At 33.2% G+C, this 14,397-nt stretch overlaps 1 protein-coding gene and 1 pseudogene across 1 annotated transcript; one reads left to right on the top strand and one right to left on the bottom strand.

The window, feature by feature from the left end:
- Positions 1-301: 301 nt before the first annotated feature.
- Positions 302-6,944, top strand: LOC149556091 (3-oxoacyl-[acyl-carrier-protein] synthase II, chloroplastic pseudogene; annotated as a pseudogene).
- An 855-nt stretch (positions 6,945-7,799) lies between these two features.
- On the bottom strand, positions 7,800-8,638 carry LOC149556090 (metallothionein-like protein type 2). Its single transcript, XM_089830236.1, has 3 exons — positions 8,478-8,638; positions 8,216-8,299; positions 7,800-8,104 (listed from the first exon to the last, which is right to left on the bottom strand). Exons 1-3 carry the CDS (start codon positions 8,540-8,542, stop codon positions 8,014-8,016), a joined length of 240 nt encoding a protein of 79 aa, XP_089686362.1. The 5' UTR covers positions 8,543-8,638; the 3' UTR covers positions 7,800-8,013.
- Between the last annotated feature and the right edge of the window lie 5,759 nt (positions 8,639-14,397).

The following is a 14,397-nucleotide window of genomic DNA, read 5'->3' as shown; positions in this document are numbered from 1 at the left end:
AAATTTTAGAAATAAGTTGAAAACATGGAAGATGGGGTATAGAATAATGAAGGAGTTACGAAATACTAATGGCTTTTCTTGGAATGACGTAACTCAATGGGTGGAAGCTGAGGATAGTGTGTGAGATGAACTTCGGAAGGTAATGTCCTCTTCAAAGTTTTTTTCAATACTAATGTCATAAAAATATATAATTATTTAATTTAGGCAATGTGTATAGAGAAAAGAATTCAAAACTGCAAAAGTGTATAGGAGGCAACCATTTAACTATTTTAATGATCTACCTATCATAGTGGGAAATGACATGGCAGAAGGAAGTGTAGCTAGAACACCACAAGATATTGAAGATGGCAACCTTTATGATGATGCTATTGATTTGGATGATGATGATGATTTGAATACACTTGTGAACAGTGCTACTGATTTGGATGAAGATTTTCTTCAATCAAATCAATCCATTGCATCCGCTAGAAGTATTCCTTCAACACCAACGACAAGGAGACCGAAGAGGAGGAAGGCAAGCATAGTTGCTTCTTTGGATGTAATATCTAAAAGAATCCATGAGATATAAGAGGGAATCAAACAGTCTCACAACATCAAATTTGATAAAGAGGATACTAGGAAAGATGTTCCAGATTTTTTTGCTACCTTGAAAGCCATCCCCAAAATTAGTCGACTGACTATGACTGTCGCATCTGATAATTTTATGCAAGAACCAACAAGAACTATTTGGTTCTTAGAGATGGATGACACAGCAAGGGAAGATTATATTAGATATAAATTTGGAAGATTGTAATATTCTCAGGGATAAGAAAAATAGTATTTTATATTATATTCAATCTTGTTTAGAACTATTTAGCACTCTATATTGAGTGTTTACATTTTGTTGAGCAGTTTGGTAACATTTATACTTGAACATTTTGTTCATGTTTTAATACTCTGCTCTATTTTAGAATTTGTAAACAAAAATTGTGTATTGTGTATTATGTTCCAGATGTATCAAGTTTATTGATGTTGCATAATTTATGAAGCAATTGCATTCTTTCCTTTGAAACAATTGTATTTTTTCCTTTTCTTGTATATGTATCAGCTTGGATGATATATGACTCAACCTTGTATTTTTTCCTTTTTTTGTATATGTATTAGCTTGAATGATATATGATTTGACATATATAGCCATACTAGTTGTTCAACCTCTTAAATTCAATGGCTCTGTAATCCCTGGTAAGTTTGTTTGATCCATACCAGCAAAATGAATTCATTTGAATTCTATTTAACCTTTATATGTGGAGGCATTCTCAGCTATGGAATCACACATGTGCTGGTCTCACTCCATTTGATCTTATCAAATGTAACATGTAGGTATATACTTTGTTGATCAATGATAGAGTTTGAATAGTCGAAGATCTTGTTATTTTGAAATTGAGTAGAATGAAATAGTTCATATGTTAGATAATGGAGTTTTTGGAATTGATTATATTTTTATAATAGTGCTTTCGGATTTCAGTATATTTTAGAAAATTTAGATATGACTCTGTGAAATTGAATCTAACTTTGTCGAATTGTTGTGTAATGAAGTTTCTGAACTCAACTTGTGTAATAAAGTTTAAGATTTTACTGTGATGAAATGCTAAATAATAAACCTTTTTATTTGTGTTATAGAGTTGTTATGTAATTGAGTTTCTGAATTTAGCCATGTTTAAGGAAGTTTCAAGATCTGGCTATGACAAATTGTTGTGTAACAAAATGCAATAAAGTGTCTTAAGCTTGTGAGTTTTCATAAATTATAAAAATCCTTTAAGACAAAAATAGAGTTCCTTCTTCTGGTTGAAAAGTTTATAAAAGTACTAGATAGACTGTTTCTTTCCATTTGTGGCATTTGTATTCTTCTTATGCCTAGGTGGCAATTCACAGCTCTCCAACATTTGTTTATGATGTTGTATGCTATCTTAACTTTGAAGGTACTAGCTGATAGGCTAAAGACTACCTAAGCTACATAATTCATGGATCCAACAACATAGCATCATAGACCAAAAAATGAGTTCAATACAATTACATACCAACTTCACCTTTAGGCTTTAATATTTAGTTTCTTTTACAAGATTAAAAATGTTTATTTTGAGGACTACTTGATGATGATTATTAATGCCATTACAACAAGGAATACCAAAACATTTTTGGGTGGAAAACATTTTCAAAATGGCCTAGGCATTTTTGGACTCCTTTGATTCCTATTCAATACTTAACAGCTATAGGGACATTTGTAAATAAATCATCATCCTTGCTAACTATGCAATTAATCATGACGACATGATCAATCCCTTGCTTCACTGGAAGGATTTAGTAATAATTAAATCATGCCAGTTTTGAAGTAGATGGTGAGAGGGAAGAATTATTGTTGTGTAAGAAGGTTTATTTTCCTTCGTTGTAACAATTTTTAGTTGCTCTATAACAACCTACTTGTTGCTGTGTAACAAGTTTTTAGTTGATATGCAACAAGTCTATAGCTGCAACAATTATTTTTTCATATCTTTAGCAATTCTTATTGTGAAAACACTGTAGTTCACATTCATAAATTATGGAGAAGGGAAAATATTAGACAAATAATGTCTCAGTTTTGTAAGTGATGTTGTAGTCATTTGTTGTGTTTTTAACTATATGAGATTGAATTCAGAACATAAAAGTTGTCACCCTTATCATTATTTGATGTATATTATTTTCTGCTTCTACATTCTAATTCAACAGCATTGGCAATAGAATCTATGTTGAACAACTTAAAACAAATACACACCTTGTACATTTGTAGCCATATCTTCACATAAGGTGCACCCTCATTACTTCCTCCAAAATATGCAACTAATAAATGGTTGGGCTCAATCTGTAGAACCAGTCTGAAGCAATGCTAGAGGCCAATGGAATAAATGACATGAATAGACTAAAAATTACTTCACTTGCCTCAACAATAGTAGATGCATGGTAACTATTAAAAAGAACAGTATGAACTTAAAATTTATATTCCTCTTTCACAATAAGTGGATTTGGAGTAGGGAAAGGCTCCCTCGTTGAATTTTGGATTAAGTTAACACTCTGTGAGTATTTCCTGTCCATCTTCCTACATAACAACATTCACAATTGCATTACATACAATATTTTACTTGAATATTCATTTGTTCTAACCAGCCTCAATCCCATTAAGGTACAGGGATTTTGTATAGCTTGGTTAAATGTTCTTAGAACATATCACAGTTTATGTACTTGTTTAGAATCTTAGATAATTGTTCTCACTAATGTTCAGCTCAAAAAAATTTTAAAAATTGTTTGACTCTCTTGATTTGAGATCTTATATGTCAGTTCATGACTGCCATTATTTGGCTGTTGCGGATATTTTTGAAATTTGGTCGAAATCTAAAGACATGTCAACAAGTTTGGACAAATTTGTATAGAACAACAAATTTAGTGGTCAAGTTTCAGGAGCTTTACATAATTTGAATTGAGATAAGAAACCTTCAGTTATGTAGAGCTTGTTTGAGATCATAAGTTTTCCCAAGATAATTTACTCATATGGTAATGGCTATGGATCTCCTCTAAATGTCATTCTTCAACCATTTATCCTCACTATCCTTATTATAATACTTGCTAATTGAATATTTCATTTTATTTGTATTTGTTCATATTTTATATAGGTTTGATGGATTTAAAGTTGCCAATGTATGAGTGTGGCATTGGCCATGTAGTATTGAAGACCTCGCACACAAAGGATAATCTAGAACATAAATTCTATTGTTGTCCAAATGCAAGAAAGTTTATTACTAATTTTTGTTGTATGAACTTACATTTTTATACTGAAACTAATTGTTTTGGACACTACTAATTTAGAATTCATATTGCAAGGGGATAGTGGTTGTAGTTTCTTTCAGTGGGTCGGTGAGGTGCCCCCAATATTTTTCATAGCTAAATCCGTAGCACATGAAAGTACTGATTGCAAGTTGTGCAAGATCCGAGAGAGTGAAAACATGTTTCTTCGAAGCATGTTGGGAATTATAATTGTTTCAATCGTACTAGTCTTTTGGGACCATATGCATAAATGTAGTTAAAAACCAAAGAAACTATTGTAATTTATTTTATGATTTTGAATAGAAATGGTGGACATATTTAATAATGATTTGGCTATTTTGTTGTTTCGAACTTGTTTCTGATCGTATTGTGGTGACTAATTCTATTAAAATGATGAATAAATTATACTAGTTTCATTACTATTTCAATTGATTGACTAATTTTTTAATTTTTAAATCCATATTTTAACTTGTTTCTTCATGTTTCCTTATTTTGGAGAGTTGAGTTTTGATTAAGAATTTGTTAAATTGGAAAGAACGATTTTTTATTAAAAAGAATTTAATGAAGGATTTTATTTTTCATAAGGAACAAAAAGGTTTCACGTTGAATTTAATGGAAAAATGGTGTTTTTAAAAATATTTTATTAATAGAAGAATTTGGCTAAGGATTTCATTGTTTTAATATAATTACTTACCATAATGCGTTAATGAATTTTTACTTACAAAAATTATGACATTTAAACATTAGACTAATGATCTTTTTTAAAAATATTTAAACAATTTATTCATTAGCTTGATAATATTTATTATATTATAGGTTGTGCACAAATGATAACGCCATAAAGTTCTATTTCTAAGTTCAGGGGAGCTATGTTTGAATCACTTAAATTAAAATTTGAAAAACATAAAAATAAAAAATCTATAAAAATAACAATTAAAAAAAACTTATTCCAATTCCGCTTTTGCACAACCAAACATAGGTTATACATATTCCCTATCAAATTTTGGTTGAACCAAATAGAGAATAAGAATGTATATCCCATTTTTGTATTCCCCAAATAACAAACTTGAAATAGTATTCATATTCTTGTATTCCTGTTCCACTTGCCAAACGGGCCCTAAAAGATTGAAAAGTAGAAAAAAATAAAAAATAAAAAAATTTAAAGTGGAGACAATGGATAAATTACAGAGTCAAAGAGAAGGCGTCTGATTTTGACAAGCTTTGTATATGGTGAAGGGCTCCACATGATTCAAGAAACTGAAAAGTATCTTATACACATCCTTCAACCTGCACATGATTAAAGTGTTGGAGGAGATTGTTAACACATTTTGGCAACAAATTCAGTGATCCATGTGAGTTTGAAGGTGCCACCTCTAGCCCAAGCATAGTTGAGACCATGCTCCCTCAATTTTTATTCGCATTTCTTCTCCGCTGCGCAATGCAAACATAGCCACAGATAAGGTAAAAAGGTAGAGAGCTTGGTGGAATAATTCGAAGTCTTGGAAGAGCATGCACAATGATTCACAATGGAATAAAAAAATTAGTTCTGCCCACAAACGAAAGGCTGCGACACGGTAGCTGCGCTCACCCGATTTGAACATTTCGGCCAACAAGAGGTGTCTTTTTCTCAGGATTCATTGAGATTAGGGGGTTGATTTTCTATACTCTGTGTTGGATTAGGGAATTGCTCGCTCCAGACAGTTGTCAGCAAATTGCTCAATGTTTGTACTTTGTTAGGATTACACTGAAGTAGGAGGAAGTCTGATTACCTGCTGTGGTTCAAGTCTACAAGGTTTGGGTTTGTGCTTTTCCTTTGAAGCATGTCCAGAATACAATAACACAAGGGGTTCCTAGTTATTTTTCCCAGATAGCTTCTTTGGATCCAAGCCTATAAAGATTGGCTGGAGACGACAGACAGTAAGAGCTACAGGCAAAGTAATGGTTGTTGCTGCGCAAACTGTGAAGGATGCTCCTAAGAATAAAATTATTACCAAGCAAAGAAGGGTTGTTGTGACTGGAATGGGTGTGGTCACTTCCCTTGGTCATGATCCAGATACTTCTACGACAATCTTCTTCAGGGGAAAAGTGGTGTTAGTGAAATCAAGAGCTTTGACTGCAAGGATTTTTCAACTAGAATAGCAGGTGAAATACAATCGTTTTCAATAGATGGTTGGGTTGCACCAAAGCTGTCAAAACGAATGGATAAATTTATGCTTTATATGCTCACTGTTGGAAAGAAAGCATTGGCAAATGGAGGAATGGATGAGGAAGTACTCAAAGAATTGGACGAATCAAAATGTTGAGTTTTGATTGGTTTAGCAATGGGTGGATAAAGGTGTTCAATGATGCAGTAGAAGCACTAAGGATTTCTTATAGGAAAATGAATCCATTCTGTGTACCTTTTGCAACAACAAATATGGGATCTGCAATGATGGCAATGGATCTGGGATGGATGGGTCCAAACAATTCTGTCTAATAGCTGCCGCAAATCACGTCATTCGAGGAGAAGCTGATTACATGCTATCTAATTGTTCTGATGCTGCAATTATTCCAATTGGTCTTGGGGGATTTGTAGCTTGCAAAGCATTATCAGAAAGAATCGATGATCCCACTAAAGCATCATGGCCATGGGATGCAGATCGTGATGGATTTGCCATCCGGGGAGGGAGCTCTTCAATAAAGTTTCATCCGGATTTAATGTTCCATCATCATACACATTGAATATGAAAAAATGGTAGGAGTGAAGAAGGTACAATACAAGAATTTGATAGCATTAATACTGTTTCAGTGAAATTTGGGTGGATTTCTTCAAAAATTATGTGGATGCATTATTATTTTCTCTTCAGGTGAAATATTCGGTCCCATAAGGGTAACTGTCAACGTTTGGAAAGGATTGTGAAATAGTTGCAAAGCGTCTTCAATGTACACAGATCTTGAAGCCATAATAGGGCTCTATAAACATCTTATCCTTCATATGATGTAATGGTTTTCATCTTCTATCTCTCTAATCAATGATCTTTATCAGTTTGGGTTAAAGATTGTAGAGGTTAATTTACCTCACCCAAATCATGTATATTGAAGGTAGTTATTAACCACGAAAGAGTAGTTCTTAACTTCCATGTCTATATAAGGAGTCATTTTTGGCTTGGTAAAGAGACTTTTTTTGGACTAGAAAAAGGGAACACTATGCTAAAATTTTGATCCAAAATAGCACTTAATATTTGGAAAGTGCTTACAAATTTTGTCTTTGTAATAAAAAATTCCTCTCAGATTCTTGGGGCAAGAAAATAAAGGAACGTACAATTTGAGTTATCTTTTTATGAATATGAATTGTTAGAAATATTGATTCTCTTTGCAGTGAGCATTTTTATGTTATTGTGCGGATGTTTATGAATCTTTGATCAATATTGCACTAGTGATAATTCTCAAACGTAGATCTTGATTGTTGTAATTAACCAATTTAAGTTAGTGCAGGAAAGCTTTGAAGTTGTCTAGTGCATTTGTCATCGATGGCTCTCTATTGCTCTTTTAGAGTTTAATTTATTTTTAAAAAAACTTCAAAATTATATCATACAAAGGAGCTACCCTTCTAAATGCAAAAGAAGGCCACATATCAAAGGTCTATCTAACTATTGTGAATAGTTTACCACATACACTCAATTAGGTCAATTTTATAGTGACAAATCTGTTTACCAACACACTCTCACTCAAACATATAAATTTGTTGAAATTTACATAATTGTATAAATTTGGTCACACATAAAATACTTTTACAACTGTAAACCATCCTCATGCTTGCAAATGATTGTGTTTTATTATGAACCCAAATTTCAGATAATCTTAGCAAAGCCCATTTCAATCTTATAATCAATTCATATCATAACCACTAAAAAGAACACAACAACTGATAAATTTAAACGGATGACCAGGGAAGAAATCTTTCCTAATTACCCACATCCAGACATGTATAAAAAAAACCACGCTTTGTATTCAAATTAGAAAGTTCCAAAATAGAAAACACATACTGCTAACTTTCCATAACCTTAAACGCAAAGTCATACAGGTATAACACAACAGAAAAGTGAGCTGCATCTTATTATTATAGTGTATACGTATATTATGCTTTATCTTGCACAACATCATGCAGCCTATATATACTAAGTATCACAGAATGTATTGAGATCATTTATTGCAGGTGCAGTTGTCACAGGAGCAGTTTGACCCACACTTGCAATCATTTTCTCCTCCCACTGTCATACTTCCATCCACATACCTTCATACAATACCAAAACAACAACAACACAATCAGTTAATATTCAATCTTAAATGAATAAATCAGAAAACTATAGCAGTTAAACTTAAACCAATGGCTTTGATAGCTTACCCCATGTCAGATGCAGAGCTGGCCAACAGAAATTCCATTGAAACTGATCTCTCACTATAACTGAGATCAGGATACATGCCGCATCTGTACCACCACAATAAAAAATAACAGAAACCCTTCTACAAATCAATTTATTTCCATCTATAAAAATCAATTCCAAAATAACTTGATTCTTAGCGTTAAGCTCTGGTAAGACCAACAAAGCCATAAAACTATAGAAAAGCAATGGAATGTACAGAATTGAAAGAGAAGTATGAGTTACCCATTGCACCCACTGCCACACTTGCAGTCTGACCCACAACCACATTTTCCTCCACAGCAAGACATGATTATTACTCTTTGCAGATGAAGCTCAATCAAACTATTGTTAATGAGAATGAGAAAATCAAATGCAATTATGAAATTTACACAAGATGGGGTGATTTTATAGAGGAAAATGTGTAATGCAAACAATGTTGTTTCGTCAGCAATGAGGTCAAGAAATGGGGAGAGGGAACAATCAAATAAAGCAGTCACATTCATCAGAGGGGCCCGGCTTTATGATATTGAAAAAGAGATGTTCCTAAACATGCTATATTATAGCTTTTTCTTATATGCTCGAGGAAAGTTGTGTTATTTTAATGGCAGATGAAAGCAATGTTTGGCATAAGGCTCTCTAATAAAAATTAAGAAGTCACTTTCTTTTGCTCAAATAATTGAAGGCAGGCGAAATGAGCAAGGGAGGAGATTATTTTAGCTCAATAAAGGCCATATTGTAGGGTGGAGAACCCAAGGGAAGCCTTTTAATAAGTGGTAGTGGTTGTCTTTCTTTCATATACAGTGAAATATTAATCATTATTCTATTAAAGTTTTAAATTGTGTAAATACTGAATAATCGATAATAACTTGGTATTTTGTTTTTCTGTAAAAATGATAAATGCTTACTTTGCTTTTATTGATACAATTTTAATTATTAATTTTAATATTTAAGAATTCTGAAATGTTTTGAAAAAAATTAATTTAGTATATGATTTAAGGTGGATTATAAGAAATGATTTATTTCTATGAATGTCTTGGTCTAATAAGAACAGAGAGATTATGAATTTGTTACTTCAACAAAAAATTTGAATCAAAGAGTGAAATTATTTTCAATGGTGATTACTGAACATGGCCTCAACCAAATTGTGATCTGAACAGGGGTGTGAAATTTTCAAAACAGGTAAGTTATTTCTTCAAGTTTTATTATTCTATATTTGATTAGATGCTTCGCGTTGGACGTTCGAATTATTCTACTTAGTAAAGAGGTGATAATGAAATGATAGAATATGGGTATTTGTGGGCTCGAGCTTTGTTCAACATATGCGTTTCCCTTAAACAAAGGAAGAAAATGCCTGGATGTGTAAAATATAATCTAGGAAGAAAATGCCTCGATGTGTAAAATATAATCTATGTTTCTTACTCAATTATAAAGTACTATTCAAGTATTCATCATTATGGATGATGTAATTATTGTCTAGTCTCTAGCTAAGTGATATCTTGAGTATATTAAATTTTAGTTTTTATTAGAGAGGTATTTTTTTTAAATGAGAGTTTTGAATTAGAAGAGGGTTAGAAGAGGGTTTGAAAGGGTTAGAATTATTATTTTTTAAATATGAAATATATAAATTTATAAGAACTAAGAAAATAAAATAAGAATAAGAATAATGGTATTAATTCAATAATGATAAAACTTAGATTTGTTGTGATATTGCTATCAAGTATTTAACTATTCTTAGTTTTTGAGTTAAACTCATTGACTCATATTTTATGAGTAGTGATTGACAAATGAATTCATCTCTCATGAGAATAAATGGAACACATATTACTCATTGGATCTAGGTGATGGTCATAGATTTTAAAGTCAAACCTCCCCTATAGATTTTGGTGAGTAGAGTTCTCATCTTTTGAGTGTCAAGCTAAAAGGGGGAGCAAATGTGACCACATGAGACATAGTATAGCCTATATACAATCTTTCTCTACAAAATTGAGATGACATATACTTAACATGTAAATATACAATAGTTACATATTAATTGGTGTAAATACACATGCAATTATCACTAACCAAATATGATTGGAATAATAAATCATAATGACTTTAATCATGGATCAAAGAAACTTATTTTGTCGTCAATCTCAACACAAATACAATGTCTTCAAAGTAGCATTTGCCCAAATATTAATCATTGTACAAATTAGATAAAAAGGAAAAAAATTAAGGCAAGAGCCTGCAACACAATGGTAAATTCAGAGCCTCTTATCTAGGAGGTCATGGGTTCTAATCTACTAGAGTTTAATACAAAATAATAATGATCTTAACAAATAATAATAACTAAATAAAGGGCTCCTTGCTGAAGGGTTCGGGCTGTCTGAGTCACCTACCCAGCTTGTCAATGGGAGCTTTTTTGATGACTCCTCCTTCACTCTCATTGAGGATGAAGAAAATGTTTTCAATTCTTTGAAATGCCTTGACACTTTTTTTCTTGGTCTCTAGTTCATCTATTCAATGACACAAAATCTTGTGTTACAAGTAGTCTTTTCAAGTCTAGCCCTGCCATAGCTTCTGTAGTGTAAATGGAAATGAATTCAACATGTAGAGGGTCTCTACTTTTTGGGTCTCTCCTTTTCCATCCAAGCTTCAGTTGTGGAGCTTTGGAATGGTGTCCCTGCAAAGATTGGGAAGAAGCTCAACTACTAGATTACCAAGCCTCTTTCTTTGGCTAGAAAGTTCTAGATTTTCTCTAAAGTTATGGCTTCCACCCATGTTTACTATTCCTCCTGTTGGGCTCCTTCCAAGGCCTCTTACATGAAGTTGGAAAGTCTCCTTTAGGGTTTTCTTTGGGCTTCTAGAGCTGATCATCATGGATTTCACAGAGTTGTGTGGGAGTGTTGTGGTCTTCCCAAGGATTCTGGAGGCCTTGTCCTTATTTCCACTCAGAAGCGAGTTATTGCGTTATGTGCCAAATGGGTTATTTTTGTTCTAATTAGAGATGAGGCCTAGGAAATTATTCTCAAGAATTGCATTTCTTGTTGTTTCCTAATCAACAGACCTTCTTGGAAGGGGATTTTTGTTCAAACCCTTTTCATCACTCCTAAACTAGTGCAAATCCATGGTACCTTTGTTGTCAAAAGGATCTGAAAATCCTAGGAAGCCATCAAGTCATGAATTTGTTGGGCTAGTGATGGTTTTAGGGATGGGCTCTCTATGAACCATCATAACATTTTTTGGTCTCTCCTTTTTTCTATGCAAGGGGTTTCACTTGTTAAAGTGCAAGGTGGTAATGCACTACATTTTTTTTAATGTGGCATCAAGACACCTACAAATTTATTTTACCAAGTTACTATGAGCCTCTAAACTTGGGATGACATGCAAGTCCAGTTTCTTTTGACTTGTCCAGATCATTAGACATTTACCCATTGGTCTCTCCTTTTCCTCCTCACATGCTTCACAAGATGGGTATTCAGCCTATCAAGCCATGGTGGAAGAATTTGAAATCGTATCTATGTACTCCTCTTGTTCATTATAAGGCCAAGATAGGATACCTAGGGACACTTTCCTATGGTTTATACTGTCAACCTATAGTGGCACCTCTAGTTTTCTTGACAAAATTGGAGATATAGATTTAACAATATGGACCACCATCGCTAAGCCAAATATTGCAAACTTTCTTTGTTTGTTCTATTCTAGGGGTAGCTCTTAAGCCCTCAACTCAAGAATCATGAAGTTTCTGACCCTCAATGTCCTTTTGGTGGACAACCTAAGTCTTTTTACATATCTTTCGATTATATCAAAGGGGCCAAAAATATTGGCTTTGAACTCATGATTTTTCAATTCCTTTAGGTTGGAGCCTTTTTCTTGGCATATGATCTTGCTAGGAGATTCACTTATAATTCTCTTCAAGTATACCCTAATTTGGCATGTTTTCAAGGTTAAGATTCTATTCATGCTATGAAAAGATAGAAATGTTGTTCTCTTTACTCACATATTTCTTCATGTAGATATTTCTATTGTATACTAAAGCTTTCATATGTAACAACGTAATGATGAAGATTCAAGTATAGATGAACAAGGTGGCCCTTGAAGTGGCTCACCTATAGGAGTTGTTGAGTCATTGTGGAAATGCCCCTTGTATAGTGGTCAAAATGCTACCAGTTTTTGGTTTTTCTAATTGCACTTCACCCTATGGCCATACCTAGGCCGCAGTTTATCTACCCACTGCTATCAAACTCCTCGGTGTCATGCTCTCTGCTTCTCTCCTAGTTATGGGAATGATGGTTGGCATTGTCACTAAACCTCTCTATTCTGATGCGGATCTAGATGGTCCTCAAGTGCCCTTGCTACTACTCATGTTGTTGTTGATTGGTCCACCCCTAGTGGTGGCTCAGCATGACCCGAGAAAACTTCTTCTAAATGGTCTTTCCTTCCCCTAGCTCTAGAAATATTTCCTCCTAGGAATGAGAAAGAAAAAGATAAAGAAAAAGATGCTAGAGATGATGGGTGATCTCTACCTGAACTACCTGTTAACACTGTTGATCTATGGGGATCAGATGATCACCATGATCCTCCTCCTGTAGTTGGCACTACCCTTGTAGCCTGATGTTTTTTATGTTATTTTTTTAATGAATAGCTTGTAAGTTGTCTAGCTTTGGTACCATGTGAAATTTTATAAGGTGATCTTATACACCCTAGACATTTTTTGTGAATATTTAACTTGAATGTTTTATATAATAGAGAAGGGACTATTCATCAAAAATAACTAAATAAATAGTTTAGGCTTTGGTCCAAACTGATAATTAAAAAAGTGGAAAGAAAAGACATACATATAGATATGAATATATTACAATAAAGAATTTGAAAATATTTAATAAATTTTAATATGAAGACTTGATTAACCATTAATTACTTTATGTTAACTTTAAAAGATGTCAATAACAAACCTTTAAAAGAGTGAAACCCATTTTCAAATGGCTCATGTTTCAGTTTAAAATTACCTAGCCAAAAATTAATAAATTGGAAGTTGTGGTGGAGGTAGATCACATGGTTAAAGATCGGATGAAAGCTAAGAGAGATGATACTTTGTGGGAGGTTGGAAAGGATTTTGGGGGAAAGCTGAATAAAAAGGAAATTATTGAAGAATAATTTTGTTGAGCTCAAAGTCTAGGTGCCCTTAGAGGAGGAAATAAATGAAATTATGCATGCTTTGGCTTCCATGAATGAATCTAAGACTCAACTAGGTGCACAATTGCTATAAATGGATACTCATTACATAATGGTCCAAGATAAAATAGGGAAGGTTATTGGGGTTATCCAAGATGAACTAGAGGAGAGGATTCGTAGAGGAAATACAGTGATGAAAGTCATGGGAGAGAAGAAAGTCTTCTTATGGTTGCTAAAAGATAATTGACTTCTAAGTATGTGGTTTTTTCTAGACCCTCAAGTGGGCCTCTTTCCTAGACAAGCTCAAGGAATTGAACAAGTAGTGATCCTACTTCCCTTTAACATATTGTATACTAGTGTTGGTGGTTGTTGGTTGTTAGTTGCTAGTTTTTTTATTGGTTTTTTTTGTGCTAGTTATTTGTTTTTTTGTAAGTGTTTCTTACTTGGTTTTAGTTCTTATAAACCATCCCCTTGACTTGATGAATTTTTGTTAAGGGTTTGAGCCTGTTCAAAATGAGGAGTAACTGGGGGTGAATCAATTACTACAAAAACAAATCGAAGTCTCTTAAGATGTCAACAAAACTTTAAACTAAATCTTTACTGATACTTGGTTAACACCAATTTTTTTGTTGTAACTCAGTTAACAATGGATTTAATATTGTCACCTAGTAAGCATAGAGATAATTAGTGAATAGAAAGAAAATAGGACCTATACTCAACCTGAATTCTCCAAAAATGATCCAAATTGATTAAGTGCAAGAAAGTGATCAATCCACATATGGATCAAGCAATGGGGAATAGGAAGAAAGGAGATCTTACAATCTTTCTATTTGAGAAGTAAGTCTTGACATCTGAAATAAATATAATATAAATTCTTACCTTGAAGTAGGATAAATCTAGAAAATGTTGATGTCTGATGTTTATGTAAAATTTCGGGGATCTCTGCAACCTATTTAAGACTAGAAATGTCAAGACAGAGAAAACCCAAAAAAAAATTTTCCTTTTG

The sequence above is a fragment of the Cupressus sempervirens genome, chromosome 5, assembly GCF_028749045.1.
Source record: "Cupressus sempervirens isolate cs-2001-9-10 chromosome 5, ASM2874904v1, whole genome shotgun sequence".
Taxonomy (NCBI): domain Eukaryota; kingdom Viridiplantae; phylum Streptophyta; class Pinopsida; order Cupressales; family Cupressaceae; genus Cupressus; species Cupressus sempervirens.
Note: the sequence above shows the minus strand (reverse complement) of the source record. Positions and strands in the feature narration are given on the sequence as shown.

Bases quoted from the DNA above. Each gene is read 5' to 3' on its own strand.
- LOC149556090 (XM_089830236.1), bottom strand. From the start codon at position 8,542: ATGTCTTGCTGTGGAGGAAAATGTGGTTGTGGGTCAGACTGCAAGTGT. The intron at 8,300-8,477 runs GTAACTCATACT...GTGGTGGTACAG, and splicing joins TGTGGCAGTGGGTGCAATGG to ATGCGGCATGTATCCTGATC. The intron at 8,105-8,215 runs GTAAGCTATCAA...TATTGTATGAAG, and splicing joins AGCTCTGCATCTGACATGGG to GTATGTGGATGGAAGTATGA.